The sequence below is a fragment of the Lagenorhynchus albirostris genome, chromosome 14, assembly GCF_949774975.1.
Source record: "Lagenorhynchus albirostris chromosome 14, mLagAlb1.1, whole genome shotgun sequence".
Lineage (NCBI taxonomy): Eukaryota > Metazoa > Chordata > Mammalia > Artiodactyla > Delphinidae > Lagenorhynchus > Lagenorhynchus albirostris.
Genome location: NC_083108.1, coordinates 60,090,431 through 60,110,046, shown reverse-complemented (window position 1 = coordinate 60,110,046; position 19,616 = coordinate 60,090,431). Strand labels below are relative to the sequence as shown.

At 46.0% G+C, this 19,616-nt stretch overlaps 1 protein-coding gene across 2 annotated transcripts in view; it reads right to left on the bottom strand.

The window, feature by feature from the left end:
• Positions 1-19,616, bottom strand: part of GNAL (G protein subunit alpha L) — a 92,780-nt gene that overhangs the window by 32,669 nt on the left and 40,495 nt on the right. For both annotated transcript variants that reach the window (XM_060122055.1, XM_060122056.1), the window contains exon 5: positions 1,657-1,754. In XM_060122055.1, coding sequence (XP_059978038.1) covers positions 1,657-1,754 — 98 coding nt within the window. The remainder of the gene's footprint in view (positions 1-1,656; positions 1,755-19,616) is intronic.

Sequence of the window (19,616 nt, the reverse complement as noted above, 5' to 3'; positions counted from 1 at the left end):
CTCACTGCCTGTTGTCGAAGCTCATGTTGCTTCTTTTTGTCAAATTTACTTTGCATGTTCTATTTTAAAGTAAACCATTAATTCTATTGCTATGGTGATGCGTTGTCTCTTTTTATAAGAAAGAGAAACTCCTAATGTGACATTGAAGGGCGCTCTGGTCCAGAGGCGACTTCGCTCAAGAAATACTGGGAACCACGGTCAGACACTTTCCCCCAGAACCTCAAAAGCAAACCTATATGAATGTTAATGTTATCTCCAGCTGTGCTAGAAATCCCTCTGGCATCACAGCTAGACTTCCCCAAACCAGAGCTTGATAGCATCCTGTCCTCCATAAACGACATCTCCTGGGTCCCTGTCCCAATAACGGCCCCGTGGTCATCCTCATTGACCACCCCCCCTTTCCTCCACCTCCCTTGTTTGATCCAATGCCTGGCTCTGTCCCTGAGGCCCCAGGCTCCCCTCCACGGCCACCACCTGCCTGTGTGCACCCACGGGTCTCTGCCGCCTCCGTTTCACCCTCCACGCAGCACCAGAGTGACCTGACAGCCTCACTCTTCCAGCCGATGGCCGCTCGCTGCGTCCGGAGGAAAATCCACATTCCCTGGCCTGGGAGGGTGTGGGCCCTCGATCCCTCTCGCCTGTCCACGGCCACCTCCATCACCGCTGGGCATCCACAACGCTTCCTGTCAGTGCTGGGGACATGCCTGCGTCCCCTCCTGGGCCCTGCCCACCCCGCTCAGCACCCCTTGCCCGTGACAGGTGATGGAGCCTGAGCTCCGAGGGGTGGGGAGGGCCCGGGGGCGGCCGCACCTCCCTGTCCTTAAAGTCAGTATTCACGGTGTAGTTCTAAATAGTGTAGATTTGGTCCCAAATACTGTGAATTCCATTTGACGCTTCTGGAACCTTTCCCACAAGTATGGATTTTTAGAGTTTACAGACTTAAAATGTATAAAAGCTTATTTCTTGCTGCCCAAAGGGTTATTTAAGACAAACTTTAAATACAGTTTTTGTTATCAAATGAGCAAACACAGCTAAAACTCATTGATTAACCTTCTTCTGGGGACCATTATGCTGTAATAGTTACAGACTGAATCTAAAATAGCGAAAGATAGGAAATAGGAAAATGAGAATTTCAGGGAAAAACAATGAGCCAGCCTTGGCACCAGAGTCCTTTGCTTATTTCTCCTCATACATTTTTTTCATCATATATTTACTTATTATTTTAATTACCATCTACTCTTGAGGTTCTAGTCTACTTCAAATGTGTGTAGGATGATCTCATTACTTTAAGTAAGAGCTTCGGCCTGGCGGCAGATGTGGGTTATTTAAATTTTAATTTGGGGGCCCCGGCTCCAAAATTAAAATATAGTAATGAATACCTAAGTATGTTATAATTTATGAACATGCCTATAACTCTATAGAAGGCAAAAAATGACTAGAACTGAATACAAAGATCGAGGTAAAATGAATATAACTGCTTCTGGTTCTTCCCCGAAACACTGCCTCCTGCTGGATTTTCAGTTTTGCATCTACTGAACTCATCTTATGTTAAAAGCTGGTTTCTGCAATGAGTTGTTAATTATTTGTTCCTTGTACTTAAGGAAGTTCAGAGATTCTGGGAGGGCAGCACGGATTGGTCCTCGCGGACAGACTCACTATTGGGCGCAGTCGATGAGCTGGTACTCGTTGGACCTCTCGAAGCAGGCCTTCACACCTTCGTCATCCCAGAGCTTCTTCACGTGATCAAAGAATTCCTGAAGTTTGAAAAAGTTACAGATAAGAAAACCCATGTGTTACCTTCTTCCGAAAGTTAAAAGTAAAAAGAAAATGCCAAAAACATTTGCAGGGAGTGCATAAATTGTTTTCTTCGTGGAGGCTGACTCCACACATGGGGTGGAAGGCCCAGATCTCACCACTCAATCTACTGCTCAAACATTCTTATTGTTCATTTCAAAGTGGAAATGACAAGTCAAAAATTAATGACATTCACCAACTATCAATACAACTAAGAATTTAAAGTTCTTAGGATACAACGACCTGACTAGCAGAATGGCCATTTCAGCCGTGAAAAAACATGCTTGTTACAACGGCAAGTTCTGTTTTAGCTGCTTCTTTTAAATTTTCTAGGTGAGCCACGATTATGAATAGACATGGCTGAGCAGACAGGTTAAATTCAGCCCCAAAGCATTAGGTACATAAGAAAGAAACTTTTAAAATTATACCCTTTGGGGATAGTGATTTACTCTTTTTGACCTTTTTAGAAACTCTGAGTTAAGCGTGAACTGGGATTTTTGGTTCACACACTGTGTGCAGGCCCATCCCTTATGGCACCAGCAGCCTCTGAAATAGCAGCCTGTCTACCTCAGTAAAGGTGGCTCTATGAATCCGTATTTCCAAAATTATCCAAATTAAATGAACAGTGCTATGGAAGCAGATGACTATACATTAGCAGCTAAGTATAAAATAAGTTACATAAATTTTCACAAAACTCTTTGTTAGAATATTTATATCCCTTCCCAAACCAAGGAAGCACCGATTTCCATCTCTGCTCTGCAGGAGAGAGCCTGGGGTGACCCCGCCAGGAAGCGGTCGAGGCTGCTCTCCCTAAGAATCAGCGCAGATTCTTTGCAGGAAAAAACAAGACCTGAGTTGGTTCACGATTCCATACAAGGGTGGATCCAAGTATTGAGGGGCCTGATGCTTATACAACTTGTGGACCCTCTTTGAAAAAAAGGAACACAGAATTATGAGTACAAATCAGGTACAAGACCTGGAAGGGGGAGCAGGGGGCCCTGAGTCCAGCTTCACCAGGTTCTAGTCCATCCCAGCCTGACTCCCAGTGTCGGGAACAGCTTTTAAGCTTGTGCCGCACGTCTCTGTATCTGTCGTGTCTGCCTGTCTGTCCTCATCAACAACAAACCCAAACTGCCCACAGGTGACAGGAAGGGACAGTCTCCATGCCAAGGAGAGGAGCTGGACCCTCAGCGTTTATCCTGTCTCCCTGGATTGATGCTTCCTTCTGGAATCTTCCAGGGCCACTCTCATCACTCCATTGAAGGAGTCTGTGGGCTTCCTTGAAAAATTTCCTTCAAAGAGTCAAATGAGGAGACACACACACACGCACGCACACACACACACACACACGCACCCCAGGTCTAAAGAGAAATGCTCTATTGTGCTATTATCTGGACGGTCCAGGAGGGCAGTTATACCCCTGTCGTGGTGATATTGGGATTTGAGCCCCACTTTCCCCCTACTGCAAACCCCTGTGCAGTGGTCCTGGAAGAAAGTTCCTTACTGTCTTTAACAAGTGTCAGAATCATTTTTTCTTCAATAGTCTGAGCAAAAGCCTTTGAGACAGAGTCACAGAGGGGTGCTTGACCCAAGAAACAAAATGCACGGTTCCTGGGGACATGCCGACAGCAGAGTGAGATGGGAACCGTGAGTGCCGGGATCTTACAGCAGGCGCCGTGGACGACACGGAGGAGACAGAACAGGCTCGATCTGCTGCTTTGTCTTCCTTGTTGGGAAACAAGAAGTGGGGTTAGACCAGGGCCAGGTCCCCAGGATTCCCTACGTTTACTCTTTAAGGAGTTCTCAGATCTTCATGGAAAATTTCAGGGCTGCTGCTGCTGTGGCCCCTTCACCTTTTTATCAGGGAAAATGTCAAACTTACACAAGGAGAGAGAACGCCCCCTGGGCACTCACTACCCACAGGCAGATTCCACACTCAAGTGGCTGTTCTCTTTTATCTGTATCTCAGCCCTTTTCTCCTTTTTTTTTTTTTTTTTGGAGTATAATTGCTTTACAATGATGTGTTAGTTTCTGCTTTATAACAAAGTGAATCAGTTATACATATACATATATCTCTTCCCTCTTGCATCTCCCTCCCACCTTTATTATTTAATAGCAGTTCTCTCACACCATATCATTTTATTTCAACATTATTTCTAAAAGATAAATCTTTAGAAGTCATAGCCACAATACCACAATCTCAAATAAAAATACATAAACCAGTAAAGAAATGATTCTGTAAAATCATTAACCACTGCAGCTTCTTTAGCTGTGCTCAAACATTTGTCCAGAGCCTGGCTAGAATTCTTGTACATTTGTTAAAACAACTGGGAAATAAATATGAGGAATACTTTTAGTATGCCTCCATTAGCAACTAAGATGAATAATACTAAATAAAAATAATTTCAGTGGGGTGTGTGTGTGTGTGTGACTGAAAAGGTGATTCACAGTGAAGTCTCACTTGTTTTTGACATCTGAGAGTTGAGAGACACTGAGAGCATAAAAAGAAAATTACTAAATGACATTTCTTAATTTTTTCTGTATTATTGAATTTGAGAATCACCTTGTGATCTTCATATATTTAGCAACTGAAATACATGGTCATTTATGTCATTCTAATTCAAAGGAGTTTGAGTTGTGTTATAGAAAATAAACATGATAATGATACCAAATTAAACCTACTTTTAAAAAGCAAGGCTTTAAATTTTCATAGCATAATTTTGATGTTTAAATCAAAATTTAAACTAAAATTAAATACCCAACTCCTCCATTTCCTATTACAGCACTTTCCTTCTCGTTCTGCTGTTTACGCCTTCCTGTAGGTATAAAGTGTACTCAAAGCTAGCCTGGAATTCTCAGGTAGGTAACAATTAAAAAAAAAATCTTTAGGGCTTCCCTGGTGGCGCAGTGGTTGAGAGTGTGCCTGCCGATGCAGGGGACGCGGGTTAGTGCCCCGGTCTGGGAAGATCCCACATGCCGCGGAGAGGCTGGGCCTGTGAGCCATGGCCGCTGGGCCTGCGCGTCCGGAGCCTGTGCTCCACAACGGGAGAGGCACAACAGTGAGAGGCCCGCGTACCACAAAAAAAAAAAAAATTTTTTTTTAATTCTTCATAACTGCTTTAAAACAAATAAATGTCTGCCAATAAGAAATGTAAAAAAAAATTATTGCATGATTTCTCTGCTAATGTAATACAATAAAACAACTTTTGGTTACACTGACACTTAAGATTCACTTTTTGTTTTGGACATAACCATCAAAAGCATAATATTTCTTATCTGGTGAAAGAGATGTCGTCCAGTGGCCTGGAGGGCACCCAGGTCTCAGGTGGAGCTGCTCCCACATGTGGTGCCCTGTCCTGAGGGTGGTGGAAACCCTTACTGGGTTGAGTGAAAATTGTTATTCCTAGGATGACTTATGGAAAATATTCCTCTTTAATTTTAGTGTCAGTAATACTTTTTTGCATCTCTCAAGAAAATGCTTTACCAATTTCATTATTAATTTTTAATCCTCTGGGATCCTGTGACTTTTCTGCTGCTTTCATTTATGTCACTGAATTGACCGCCAAGAAGCTCAGAAATCCCGTTTGGGGGTTGGTCCCAGCTTGTGTGTAGACCTTGCCTTTATGCTCTGGGTACCAACTTCACCTCTGCTACCACATCACTCACTCACCTGTTCCTAGCTTCCTTCTGCCATACTTTGGTTTTTTAAAATTAACTTGTATTATAACTTTGTGAGTGGCACTAAATCCTTTCTGGAACACGCTGGAGCAAAAATAAATGATTACCGGAACTTTCCACGGTAATGCAGTGAACAACGGCCACCATGACCATCAAATGGGCCTCAGAAACAGTCAGGAGAGTAGCCATTTAAGTAGAATTTTCTAAAGCTCAAGTTTGGGTCTGATTCATTTAAAATACACCTACTCAGTTGTACCCCTCGGGGAGTAGAACGATCTAATAGGTTTCTGTCATTTCTTTTTTCAGATATCTGGTGGATGTCAAGTTGAAGGTCTGTGTGGGATCCGTCACGCCTGGTTATTTATAATCTCTGTCCATCCTCAGGTCTAAGTTAATACAGGATGCTTCAAATTCTATTTAGAAACAGCTTTCAGAGACCAGGCTAAACAAACCAAATAAAGTGTCGACAGTAATCAGGGGTCCCCAAGCCCGAGTCTTTCCCAGCATGAAGCACGACCTCCGTGGGTGACAAACACAGCAAGTAACCAAACGTAAAGTGGCGTCACCCTGGCCTTTCCTGGGGCCTCGTGGGTCCCAGGCAAGCTTCTCAGGGTCTTCGGCCGAGGGCTCACTTGAGTCTCAAATACCCTGCCATGCAGGTGATGCAGCTCTCGTTTTACAGATGACGAAATGGGAATGATCTTGGATCCTTTGTACTTGCCTGAGCCCCTGACTAGGACGTGATCAGTCTGGATCTGGAAGCAGCCTCAGGGCCTGGCCAGCTTCCTCTTTCTCTTCTGTAGCAGCTCCTCATGGCTGGAGACCAGTGAGAGCAAACCCACATTTACAATATACATCACACTCGTCTTTCTCCCCCTGTGACAGCCAACTTTAACTATTCTTAGAATCATTTCTAACAGCCTCTTGAGGTATACTTTATACGACCTAAAATTCACCCATTTACTTATCCGGTCACACACCCAACTAACACAGCCAAGTCTTAGAACCCCTCCACCATCTGCCCCCTTCCCTGGTCTCAGACAACTGCCAATCTACTTTGGTCTCTATAGTTTTGCCTTTTCTAGAAATTTTGTATAAATGAAATCATAGAGTCTTTTGTGTCTGGCTTCTTTCACTTAGCCTGATTTCTCTGAGATTCACCCATTTTGTTATGTATTTTAGCAGCTTAAAAAAAAACTGCTGAGTCCTATTCCATTGTATGGATAAGACCACATTTTGCTTGTTTACTCACTCACCAGTGGATGGACATTGGGGTTATTTATGGTTTTTTTTTTTTTTATGGTTTTTGACTGTTATGAGTAATGCTGCTAGGAATATCTGTGTACCAGGCTTTGTATGGACTTCTATTATCATCCCTTTTGGGTTAATACCCAGGAGTGGAATTGCTGGGTTACAGGACAGGTGCATGTTTAACTTTAAAAAATGGCTAAATTGTTTTCCAAAGTGACCATTCCATTTGCACTGTCAAGAGCAATGGGTAGGGGTTCGAGTTCCTCCAAACCTCACCAATACTTGGTTTTGTTAGTCTTTTTGATTTTAATTATGCTAACGGGTGTGTAATGGCATCTGGCTGTGGTTTAAGTTTGCATCTCCCTTATGGCCAATGACGATGGACATCGTTTCACGTTGGCTGCTCGCATATCTTCATTTTGAGGTGTCTGTCTGTTCAAATATTTTTCCCATTAAAAAATTGGGTTGTATGTCTTCTTATTATTGTTTTATTTTTCATAAGAGTAAAATATTCTAAAAAATTGCCTGGATTCAAATCCTTTCTTAGCTACAGGTTTCGCCAACATTTTCTCACCCAATGTGGCTCGCATTTTAATTTTCCTAAGCATTTTTTTTTTTTTTTTTTTTTTTGCGGTACGCGGGCCTCTCACTGTTGCGGCCTCTCTCATTGCGGAGCACAGGCTCCGGACGCGCAGGCTCAGCGGCCATGGCTCACAGGCCCAGCCGCTCCGTGGCATGTGGGATCTTCCCAGACCAGGGCACGAACCCGTGTCCTCTGCATCGGCAGGCGGCCTCTCAACCACTGCGCCACCAGGGAAGCCCATTCCTAAGCATCTTTTGATGAGCAAAGCTTTTAATTTTGATGATGTCTAATTAATCATTTTTTTAAGTTTATTTATTTATTTGGCTGTGCCAGTTCTTAGTTGCGGCATGCGGGATCTTTAGTTGCAGTGTGAGAACTCTCAGTTGCAGCATGCATGTGGGATCTAGTTCCCTGACCAGGGATCGAACCCGGGCCCTCTGCATTGGGAGTGTGGAGTCTTAGCCACTGGACCACCAGGGAAGTCCCTAATTAATCAGTTTTTGCTTTTCACTTTTTGTGTTCTAAGAAATCTTTGCCTAACCCAAAGTAAAGTTTTTTTCTCCAAGATCTCTTCTAAAAGTTTAATATTTTTAGCTCTTAGATTTAGGTCTACAATCTGAGTTAATTTGGGGATATGGTGGGAGGAAAGGGTCAGGCTTCACTTTTTTCCATGTGGATATGCAGCTTCCCCCCCCAGCATATTTACTGAAAAGACTACCCTTTCTCCATTGAATTTTTGAAACTGACCTTCGTACCTTTGCTGAAACTGACCATACACACGTGGGTCTGTTCCTGGACTTAATTCTGTTCCACCGACCCACATGTCCATCCTTGTGCCAACTCCATCCATCATGATTACCGTAGCTCTGTAGTCAGTCTTAAAATTAGGTGTTAAGTCCTGCAACTTTGTTCTTTTCCAACATCATTCTGACTATTCTTGGTCTTCTGAATTTCCACATATGTCTGAGAACTGGCCTGTAAGTTTCTATAGAAAAGCTGCTGGTATTTGGCTGGAATTGCACTGCCTCTCTAGGTTGCTTTGGGGAGAAGTGCCATCTTAACAACAATGAGCTTTTTAATCCATGAACATGGTAATATCTGTTTGTGTCTTACTTTCTCTCGATGTTTCCTAGTTTTCAATGTATACATCTTTCATTTGTTAGGGTTTTTTTCCTAAGTAATTTTTTTGGATGTTGTTTTGAAGGTGCATTTTTTTTTTAATTTCATTTTTGGAATTTTTCATGGCTAGTACAAAGAAATACAGTTGACATCTGTATTCGATCCTATATCCAGCAACCTTGTTAATTTCATGTATTAGTTCCAGAGGCTTTCACTTCCTTCCTGTGTAGCTGAGCAGAGAGTTACCCACAAAGCTCTGGCCTGTCTCTTTTCTCCCTGAAGCATGACCCACAAGGGCTGGGGCAGAATCAGAATTCCCTGTGGTTCCAAGGTTCAGGGGGACTGAGCCAAAGGGGCCTTTGCTGCCCACTATGGCCAGGTGGCATGCGTTTTGCTGCTCTTGCACTTGGTTTAAAAAAATTTTTTTTTAAGATATAGTAAGATTTGTCTAAGGACTCTATCTTTTATTTCCAAATTATAGTCTCACAAAACAACTGATAAGTATAAAGTTCTAGTAATTAGATCCATGACCCATAGTAGAGAGTTAAAGAAATCTACCCCATTGTGATGGGAACATACAATTTTCCTTAAGTATTTTTTCCCCACCAAATTAATTTTTTAGCTTTTGATTTTCTCCTTCACAATACTCCCACTCTTATACCTAAGATTCTCTCTCTAAAATCCTAATTCTCTGAGAAACTTGTGCACTTGAAGCATGCCAAAGAGACTCACAGGAGAAACTTATTTGTGTGGGAACAGAAATAAAATAATTATGTATTTTTATTAGGGATAAGAGACTCAAAGAATCACGACTTTGGTCTTTGCTTCCAGACAGGCTCTGTCAAGTCGTCTGACAAAAGTTCTCCGTGGCATCAAGCTTGATTATGTAACACCTGGAGGTATTATTCTTGGTCTTTTAGTCACTCTGAGTCCTGTTTTACGTGCTGAGAGGCAAAATGGAGGGAGAAGACCCTCTTTTTGGGAACAGGTTAGATTTAAAGCAAATGTCTGTAAAAGTGGGTTTGGTATATTCCTACTGACAATGGCTGTAGAATTAGATACATATTTCTTTGGGAAAATTTTAGTGTAAAACATAGTGGAGGTGCCTAATGAGGAATCCTAAAACAATATTTCTGGTTGAGCATGGATTTTGGGTTCAGGTCCCAGGCAGGGGAGCTTCTTCACTCTGACCACTATGTCCTATTCCCCGGGGACAGAACAGGTCCTTCTGGTCAGAGGCTGGAGCTTCAGCTGGAGTGATGAGCACACAGCCGACAGGTGGAGGAGGCGGGTGAGGATGTGCACGTGAGGGGCCAGGGCAGGAGAGAGGCGGTGAGAGGGTAGCAGGAAGACAAAATTAGAAGGGGGTGGGTGGACCAGGCCTCAGGACAGCCAAGAGGTGAGGACTGACCTGCGAAGTGCTGCTGGGGGGAGGGTCAGGGAGTTCTTGGCTTTGGGCACAAGGACAGGGCCAGAACACGGGCTGCAGAGCTGGCAGCATCATGACAAGGCCGCCAGGTGCCAACAGGCTCACAGAGAAGCACGTGGCAGGGAAGAGAAGGCCGTGCAGGCTTGAGGACTGAATTCCAGAAACAGCTTCAGGACACCCAAGGGCACGAGGCATCACACCAGGCGCTGGGGAGGGGGCACGGGTTCTGAACGCAAGAAGGGAACGTCCAGATCACCAGCAAGAGGTAGGTTATGGTGGCCAAGAGTGGGCCTCGGGGACAGGAGCCCCGAGGGCACTGCTGTCGCACTGAGCTGCACCCTGAGCTTCTGGTGCCTGGGCTCCCAGACCCCGTGCTCCCCGCCACAAGGCCCCCAGATTCCTGCACTTACAGCTGGAGAGGGAGTGGGGCTGGCTGAACAGCACTGCAGCTGCTTTCTAGAAACAAGGGCCAAGCCCTTGTAGGAGAACGTGTGCAGTCCCATGGAAGGGCGCCTGGAAGCTGAGCCTCCAAGTCCCCACACGGGAGGGGGTCCCCGGGGCCCTGGAGAGCCCCACCTCAGCCCGTAGGCAGCTGGGGGGCGGCGAGGAGGAAGGGGAGTGGGCTGGGCCAGGGTGCAGGCCCACGGTCCCCAGTTACTAAGGGGGATCTTAGTAATTAACTAAGCTGCATGTGTACCCGACACCCTACAACAGGCTGAGGGTGTCCTCAGTGGGAATATGCAGCCTCCCTGAGAGGAAGCAATGGTTAAATGGAAACGCAACACCCGCGGTGCATTCCTGGAGGGATTAGGGATTCACGTTTCCATGAAAAAAAGATTTCAAAGGCGCAGCAGATCTCCTGTGCAAACCTGCAGCAGCTGCGAATCTGGCACCAGACACAAAAGGGAAGGAAAACTGTCCAAAGAACCCAAAGACCTTGATATTCTAAACTCACGTGTTTGTATGAGATCACCTTTAAGATTTCTTCCAGTTCTGGGACTCTCTGATTTTAAGTTTTATATTTTCCCTCTGTCTATTTTTAATGGAACAGTTTTATTGACCTATAATGCATATGCCATACAGTTTACCCATTTGAAGTGTACAAGTCAGTAGTTTTTAGTTTATTCACAGAGTTGTGCACCCATCACCACGATCACCTTTAGAACGTGTCCATCACCCCAGGGAAACCCTGCACCCACGAGCAGTCACTCCTCATTCTCACCTCCCTCTGCCCCTGGCAAACACCAGTCCACTTTCTGTCTCTACGGATCTGCCTGTTCTGATGTTTCATTAAAAAGGGACTCATACGATACGTAGCCTTTTGTGTCAGGCTTTCATTTAGCATAATGTTTCCAAGGGTGTAACATGGGTCAGTGCTTCATTCTTTCTATGGCCAAATAAGATCCCACTGTGTCAACGGCCCACGTGGGTTCATCCATTCATCCTTCGATGGACATTTGGGTTGTTGCACTTTTTGGCTGTTGTGAATAGTGCTGCTGTGAACATTCGTGTCCAGGTATTCGAGTAAGTGTAGGTTTTTAATTATCTTGGGTATATACCTAGGAGAGGGCCTCCTTTCCCAAGAGAAACATCTGGAACCATTTTACAAGAGTTACTAGTTGGAATTTCTGATTCATCATGCTTAATTCATCTCAGCATTCAGCAGCTTTATTAAATGTTCTTTTACCCGAACGGAGGCAGGCAGTGCAGCCAGTGTTACAAGATGTCACTCTCGTCCAGCTCTTGAACGTGTTTCTTTTTTTTTTTTTTTTTGTGGTACGCGGTCCCCTCACTGTTGTGGCCTCTCCCATTGCGGAGCACAGGCTCTGGACGCGCAGGCTCAGCGGCCATGGCTCACGGGCCCAGTCGCTCCGCGGCATGTGGGATCTTCCCGGACAGGGGCACGAACCCGTGTCCCCTGCATCGGCAGGCGGACTCTCAACCACTGCGCCACCAGGGAAGCCCCTTGAACGTGTTTCTGATTTAAACTTGAACACAGATGGACCTGACATTCCTGGAGCTCCCGACAATTCCCGACAACAAGGAAGCCTCCTCCTGGGCCCACTCTTTGCCTCCTGAGCTGACTTTGGCCACGATGGTCTGGAAGAGGAGAGATCAGCGCAGCCCAAGGGACTGTCTGTGACACAAGAAACCCTGTAAATGGATGGCTTCTGCTCTTACTCTCTCAATCTTTTAGGCCAGTTACCTCAGTGGTGATGACAGGATCTTGGGGGAAAACCCATAAGAAGCATGATCTTTATTAGTTTTTTGCTAACTTGACTCTAAATATCATGAAAATGATATTTGTTTGGCAAGTGCACTGTCCAGAGGGAATCAAAGAAGGCATCTGACAATTGTAGGAGGAAGAAACATTTTTCTTGTAATCTTTACCCGAAACCCACTTTCTTCCTAGACAAGAAAAATGTTCCTAACCTTCCAGGGAATTGGGTAACCAGGTCCACGCTGGAAAAAGCTTTGATGTCATAAGTGGTCCATGTGATGATTCTGCACCGCTCGGCTCACCGCGGTGACTGTTCCGAGGACCTGCCCGGGAGCACGTATCTGAGCGCCATCTCCTCACTATGCGACCATGAGCAACTTCCTCAGAAGCACCTGTTACCTGAAGGTGAAGAGCAGTTCTCGCCTCTCCCCGGGTGTCCAGTGCACACCGGACACTCGACACGGCCGGAGCCGAGCTCCTGACCCCCCATACCTGCCCTGCAACTTGGCGGATGGAGGCTGTGTCTCTCCGGTGGCTCAGACTGAGCCCTGAAGTCACCTGGATGCTCCTGTGTCTCTCAGGCACGTGAAATCCATCACCATGGCTCCACCTCCACCGCTTGCCGGGTTCCGACCAGTGGCCTCTCTCACCTGATTACTGCCTCTCACCCGCCACATCTTCGGGGCTGCACAGAGCAGTCAGCTGGGGTCACCACCGTGCTCACCGCCTACAGCCTGTCCGCTCAGGGTCCCTGCGTGACACCAGCCCTGTTTCTCTGGCGCCCCCTTTCTGTCGCCTATCCAGCATCTTGTCCCCATTCTGCCCTCCCTCTCGGTCACTGTTCCAGCCATACTGGCCTCCCTCTCGCACCCGGGCAGCGCCTTAGCCCTGCTGTGCGGCTGCCTCTTCTCCTTCGGGGCCTCCCCAGTCCCCTTCCCAATGAGACCCTCTCTAACCATCCTCAGTCTTCCACGCCCAGGCCCCCCCGCTGCACTGACTGTTCCTGCGTCCACAGCGCTCAGCACTTCCTAAAGCCTGCAATTAACTCATTCACTATGTCCTACTTAGTCTCTGTATCCCCTGCTACACTGTCAGCCCCACGAGGCAGGGATCTTCATGTTTTTTGTCCTTGACACTTAGTAAGAGCTCAATAAATATTTGTGTCATGAGTGCTTGGGTGAATAAGCTTTTCTGGAAAGTCCCCTTCTCTTGGCCTGAGCAGGACTTTCCTCATAACAAAACTGATTTCACTTTCAGTACAAGGCTTTTCATTACATCTGCCTCTTGGTCACTATCCTCAAATCTGTAGCTTAGCATGAATAATACACGGTCAAAATGCTATATTTATAAGTTAATTTAATCTATTTTTCACTCAACAGAAATTTAAGAAAGGTAATTATTCCTGACGGTAGGCACAGACGTTGTTAGATGCCTGCCTATACATGTCTTTTCAAAAGATTAAGAAAATTGAGGTGAAATTCACAGAATAGAAAGTGAACTATTTTAAAGTGTGCATTAGTAGAACCACGATGTTGTGTAACCATCACCTCTATTTGTAGGTCCCAAAACTTCCATCGTCCGAAAGAAAATCCCTTGCCCACGGAGCAGTAACTCTCCATCCTCTCTTCCACGCAATACGAGGCAACCACTCTTCTGCCTTCTGTCTCTGTGGATGCTACCTAGTGTGGATAATTCATACAACTGGAATCACACAACACGCGGCCCTCTGTGTCTGGCTTCCTTCACTGAGCATGTTTTCGAGGCCCATCCACATTGCAGCATGTGTCACAGCTTCGTTCCTTTGTAGCTGAGTAATATTCCATCGTACGGATCCACCACATTGTGTTTATCAGTTCATCTGTTGATGAACTTTTGGTTTGTTTCCACTTTTTGGCTATTCTGAATAACGCCGCTATCAACACTAGTTTACACATCTCCTCAATTCCCTGCTTTCAATTATTTTGGAATTGCTGGGTCATATGATGATAGCTCTACGTTTAGCCTTTTAAGAAACTGCTGAACTGTCTTCCGTCACTTTACATCCCCACCCACAGCACATGAGGGTTCTAGTTTCTCCACATGCTCACCATCACCTGTTATTTTCAAGTTTTTCAAAAACCTTATAGCAATTCTAGCAGGTCTGGAATGGTATCTCACTGTGGCTTTGATTTGCTAATGACGTTGAGCACCTTTTCTTGTGCTTATTGGCCATTTGTGCATCTTCTTTGGAGAAATGTCTATTCAAGTCCTTTGCTCATATTTAAATTGAGCTGTTTGTCTTTTTGTTGTTGGGTTGTGAGAGTTCTTTATATATTCTGGATACTAGGCCCTTATCAGATATATGAGCTGCAAATATTTCTCCCATTCTGTGGGTTTCTTTTCACTTTCTTGATTATGTCCTTTGATGCACAAACGTTTTAAATTTTGATCAAGTCCAATGTATTTATTTCGTCTTTTGTTGCTTGAGCTTTTGGTGTCATATCCAAGAAATCACTGTCAAATCCAAGGTCAGGAAGACTTATCCCTATATTTTCTTCTAAGCATTTTATGCTTTTGACTCTTAGATTTAGGCCATTGATCCATCTGGGGTTAACTTTTGTGTACGGTGTAAGGTTATGTATGTTGTTATAGGGTTAGTTCAATCTAGATTATTTCTCAAATTTACGTGAATTTTTGCTGGAAAATGACATATTTCAATACTATAACAAGTCCATACTACATAAACATGCCTAACCTTATTAAAAATTTTTGTAGTGCTCTCTCTCCCACAAATGGACTATGAAGAATCTCACACGGAAGTTTCATCATCACGTCACCGTGATGGTAGTTTGTCAAAGACATTTTAAAACAAGGACGACCTCCTCCCTCAAAACTTGTCATCAAAGCCCAAGTATCGCCTAAGTGCCAACCATCAATCATTCACCAAATGTTTACTGAGTTTCAGCTCTGTGGCAGGTGTTGTGTTAGGGGCTGGGGAGAATGAGGTGAGTGAGTGAGGAGGTGGTCCCTGTTCTCAAGGAGCTTGAAATTTTGCAGATTATGTGCCCAGAATGAGGTGAGGAACTGGGGAGAGGGACCCCCAGAATAAGCCACGACTCCTGGTCTCAAGAAGTTAACACTTTCAGTAAGGAGATTGCAGCTCGGATATACCGAATAATTAGGCAACTATAAAGGGCAATAAGTACTGGATATAACATAATGACCAAAGCTGGAGTGCCAACTAGGAGAGCCACAGGAAGTGAAAGCTGCGGGAATTCGGGAAAGGGCGAGATCGCCCCATTTCAGAACAGACTGGAAAGGTCTCCAAAGGAGGTAGAGTTAAACTCAAAGAGTCAGCGGGGGGACTTCCCTGGGGGCGCAGTGGTTAAGAATCCGCCTGCCAATGCAGGGGACATGGGTTCGAGCGCTGGCTGGGGAAGATCCCACATGCTGCGGAGCAACTAAGCTCGTGCGCCACAACTACTGAACCTGCGCTCTAGAGCCCACAAGCCACAACTACTGAGCCCGTGTGCCTAGAGCCCGTGCTGTGCAACAAGAGAAGCCACCACAATGAGAAGCCTGCTCACCGCAACGAAGAGTAGCCCCCGCTCTCCACAACTAGAGAAAGCCCACGCGCAGCAACGTAGACCCAACACAGCCAAAAATAAAATATTAAAAAAAAAAAAAAAGAATCAGCAGGACATGAGCGATGAAGGTGGTAACAGCCAGGAGCCTTGAAGAGACTGGCTTAACTTACTGGGTGGGAGATGTGATACCAGGGGGCCACCCAAGTCTGGGTGACATACCTACAAGCTGACCTGGTTATGCTCTACTGACCATGTCTTACCTAAATGGGTAAGACATGCTCTAGTGGCTGATTGTCTTGTGGGGGGAGGGGATATGATACGGGCGTAGCATCTTATTTAGATCGTGTGGAGTTGGTTATAGGTTTGTGTTTTCTTTTTCCTTTTTGAAAGCCTTTAAAATGTTTTACCAAGAAAAGCACCCAGGAGAGAAATCAGCTCATGTATTTGAAACAAACAAGCGTGATCTCTTGATAACGAGCCTTTTGTTGAGAAGGCAAATGGGCTCCCTTATGGCTCTTCTGGTCTCTCCTCCTACCTGGGTGTCTATTGCTCTGCTGTGGCTACAGAAAAACACCTCACTGGCTCCGCTTGGGTGGACAGTGGGGACACTGTGGACAGGGAATCTGAAGACAACCGTGGCCAGCAAACCTCTTAGAGTTTCCTCGCTTTCCTGGAAACCTTCGTTAGGATCCCAGGCACGTCTCACGAATCCAACAAGCTTCTCAACACTCAGCTTCCCTTCCCAACACTAAAGGGACACAGCATCATCCCTAAGTCAGGGTACCTTGCTCTGTACATTCTAAGCAGTCCTTTTCTTTCTTTTATTAAGTGCTGAAATAGCTCTGATAGAAAAAGCAACAGGCTACAGACCACAGAATTTGACATGATGTTAAATGCCCAGGGGTCTCAGAGATCAAGGTCAAACATGTTAACAGGCTGCCCCTCCCTTTGAACCCCGACCTGCTGTGGTGCTGAGAATTCACAACAGTGTCAGAAACTCCTGGAACATCCGCGCTCACAGTGAGGTGGATCCAGCTTGTAAACAGCCCCCTCCGAGGACTCAGTGATGCCAGCGCGGGAATCAGAGGCTGTGACAGCCATCGCAGCAGAGCTGGGTGAGCCGGGCGAGGTCCCAACCCCACCCCACCCCACCCCACAGAGACCCCACACTCAGCTCAGCGATTCTATTTACACCATTAAAAGCCATTCACCACTTTAATCTTTACTTTGAATACATCTGGCATCTCATTATTCTTTGAAAAGAGCACCTTTCCCGGACCCTTGGGGATCTCCAGAAAACTGAAGCCTTGAACTTGGTTTCCTGGAATTTTCTTCTCATGTTCGCATCAGTGACCTGAGTCTTTCCTTCCTTATATATTTACTTATTTACTATTCATGTTATTGAGGTGTAATCCACATAGGACGTTACACTAGTTTCAGGTGTACACATACCGACTCGCTATTTGAATAATCGCAAATGAGTCTTCTCTTCTTCAAGCGTGTATCTAAGATACATGTAATCAGGTTTGTGATGTGTTCCCAATAAAATATTTACTTTAACTTCAAACAAAACATTTTTGTTGATACTTTTACTCTGAAACACAGCAGCACAGACGGTGGCAGACTGAATCTTGTTACAACGCATTTCACAACAAGGTGTTTTTATAGCTTCTGGGTCTAAACTCTTCCTATACCTCCTCAAAATCATACGAGCATTATTTGTGTAAATGACATGTAAAACTCTGTCAGTTTAAGATTGTTTCCAAATTACGGTAGCTAATGACAAGAAAAAAGTGGGCACAAAATGTAAGTAGAATACAAGGAGAAACACGGAGAACTTTATTTTAAAAATCCACGTTACAGGGCTTCCCTGGTGGCGCAGTGGTTGAGAGTCCGCCTGCCAATGCAGGGGACACGGGTTCGTGCCCCGCTCCGGGAAGATCCCACATGCCGCAGAGCGGCTGGGCCCGTGAGCCATGGCCGCTGAGCCTGCGCGTCCGGAGCCTGTGCTCCGCAACGGGAGAGGCCACAACAGTGAGAGGCCCGCGTACCACACAAAAAAAATCCACGTTACAAAGGAGATGTGGGTTGTTTGTCATCCGTAAGATGCATAACTGCCTGATTTGATCCGAGGGAATCTGGCTGTCTCTGTGTGGTCTCCCCCCAGACACGCTCCTGGGTGCACAGCCCTGCCCTCCCTGTACATGGGGGTGAGGCGAGGGGAGAAAATGCTGAGCCGACAAGGAGCGACCCCATCCTACAGTCCCCAACTCTGGAGGACCTCGCGTACAAGGCGGAGTGGGGGGCGCTGGTGCGCGGGGCACAGCTCCTGACGCCATCGAAGCCTCTTTAATCCCTCAGCGTTTCCCGCTGAAACATGAGGTGCCCATATTCTCAGGACTCCGGCTCCGCCTGGGCTGTCCCACCACCTTCTCGGCTTCCAAAGCGACCCCCCGGCACTTGTGCTGTGCAGAGAGCTTCCCAGCAAGCCCGCCCCAGCCGCCCCGGTTTCCCCGCAGGCCTGGTGGGGGTGGGAGCAGAAGGACAGGCCAAAGGAGGCTCAGGCCACCCTGCCTGGGGCTGGACGACCCTCTGGAGGGGGCGCAGGTGTCAAGCCCTCCTTACGATCGATCCTTGACATTTAATGTGTCACACATTCTGTTTTTAAGCAAAAATACTGTCGATGACTTTGAATGAATCAAGACTTACCCTGAATTGTAAATACAAAAATGGCTACAGTAAGGTGCAATTATCACTGTGATTCTGAAGTGAAGTTACATATACGTCCGGCAACCCACACCCCATAACCAGAAGTCACTGCAAGTCCACGGCCGCAACCCGGCCCCACCAGGCGCTGAGAACCACACCAGGAGTCTGGTCATTACTGCCCAACCTGGGGGTGCAGTGGAAACCTCAGGGAGCTTTTCAAATGCACAGATTCCTCTAACCTTCCCCAAGAATTCCTACTCAAAGTCTCCGAGGGCAGGCGTTGGGATCTTGCTTTAAAAGCTCCCCAGACGATTCTGAGGTGCGGCCTGATCTGGGAATAATGCACTGACCCCGTGGCTGCCAAGTTCTCAGGCTGCTTCAGATCTCGAAGGCCTGATTATGGGATCGGCTCCGGGTTTGCTCAGGATTATTTATTGGGGCAGCAGGAAGTAAAAAGAAAAGTCTGCAGAAGGCAGTGGGAAACTGGCAACGGCAATGGAACAGGTGCCTAAGTCCACCCTGTGCCTTTATTGTGGAACCCGCCCAGCGCAGCTGGCTCCCTAAATATGCATGAAAACTTCATGACGTAGAACTGACCAAGGCAGGTGATCTCAAATATAGGAAATCACCCAACAGGGTTTAACGTTTATTAGTTAATGATGCTACCTAATGATGCCAAGGTATGAAATGCTCTATATTCATCCTTTACGTCATTGTTGCAAAAAGTCACTAATGATAAAATTAGGTGATGCTGCAAAGGTCGAGAATGGCTTCCACCCATCTCACTGAATAGCGTGTTGTCACTTCCAGGCACCAGAGCTGTCGCCAGAAAAGTGATGCGTTATCGGCAGAGACTTCAGTTCTAATACTTCTACATCTGAAGGGGGATGGGGAAGGCATTGTTTTGAAATTTGTATGGAATAGACTTTCGCCATTGTCAGGTTCTTATTTCCTTTTGTATTTGAGGAAAGTAGAGATAGTTTTAGACTAGGGTTTAGTGAAATCCTAGGATCTTTTTTTTTTTTTAAACTAATTAATTAATTTATTTTTGGCTGTGTTGGGTCTTCGTTTCTGTGCGAGGGCTTTCTCTAGTTGCGGCGAGCGGGGGCCACTCTCTTCATCGCGGTGCACGGGCCTCTCACTATCGCAGCCTCTTTTGTTGCAGAGCACAGGCTCCAGACGCGCAGGCTCAGTAGTTGTGGTTCACGGGCCTAGTTCCTCCGTGGCATGTGGGATCTTCCCAGACCAGGGCTCGAACCCATGTCC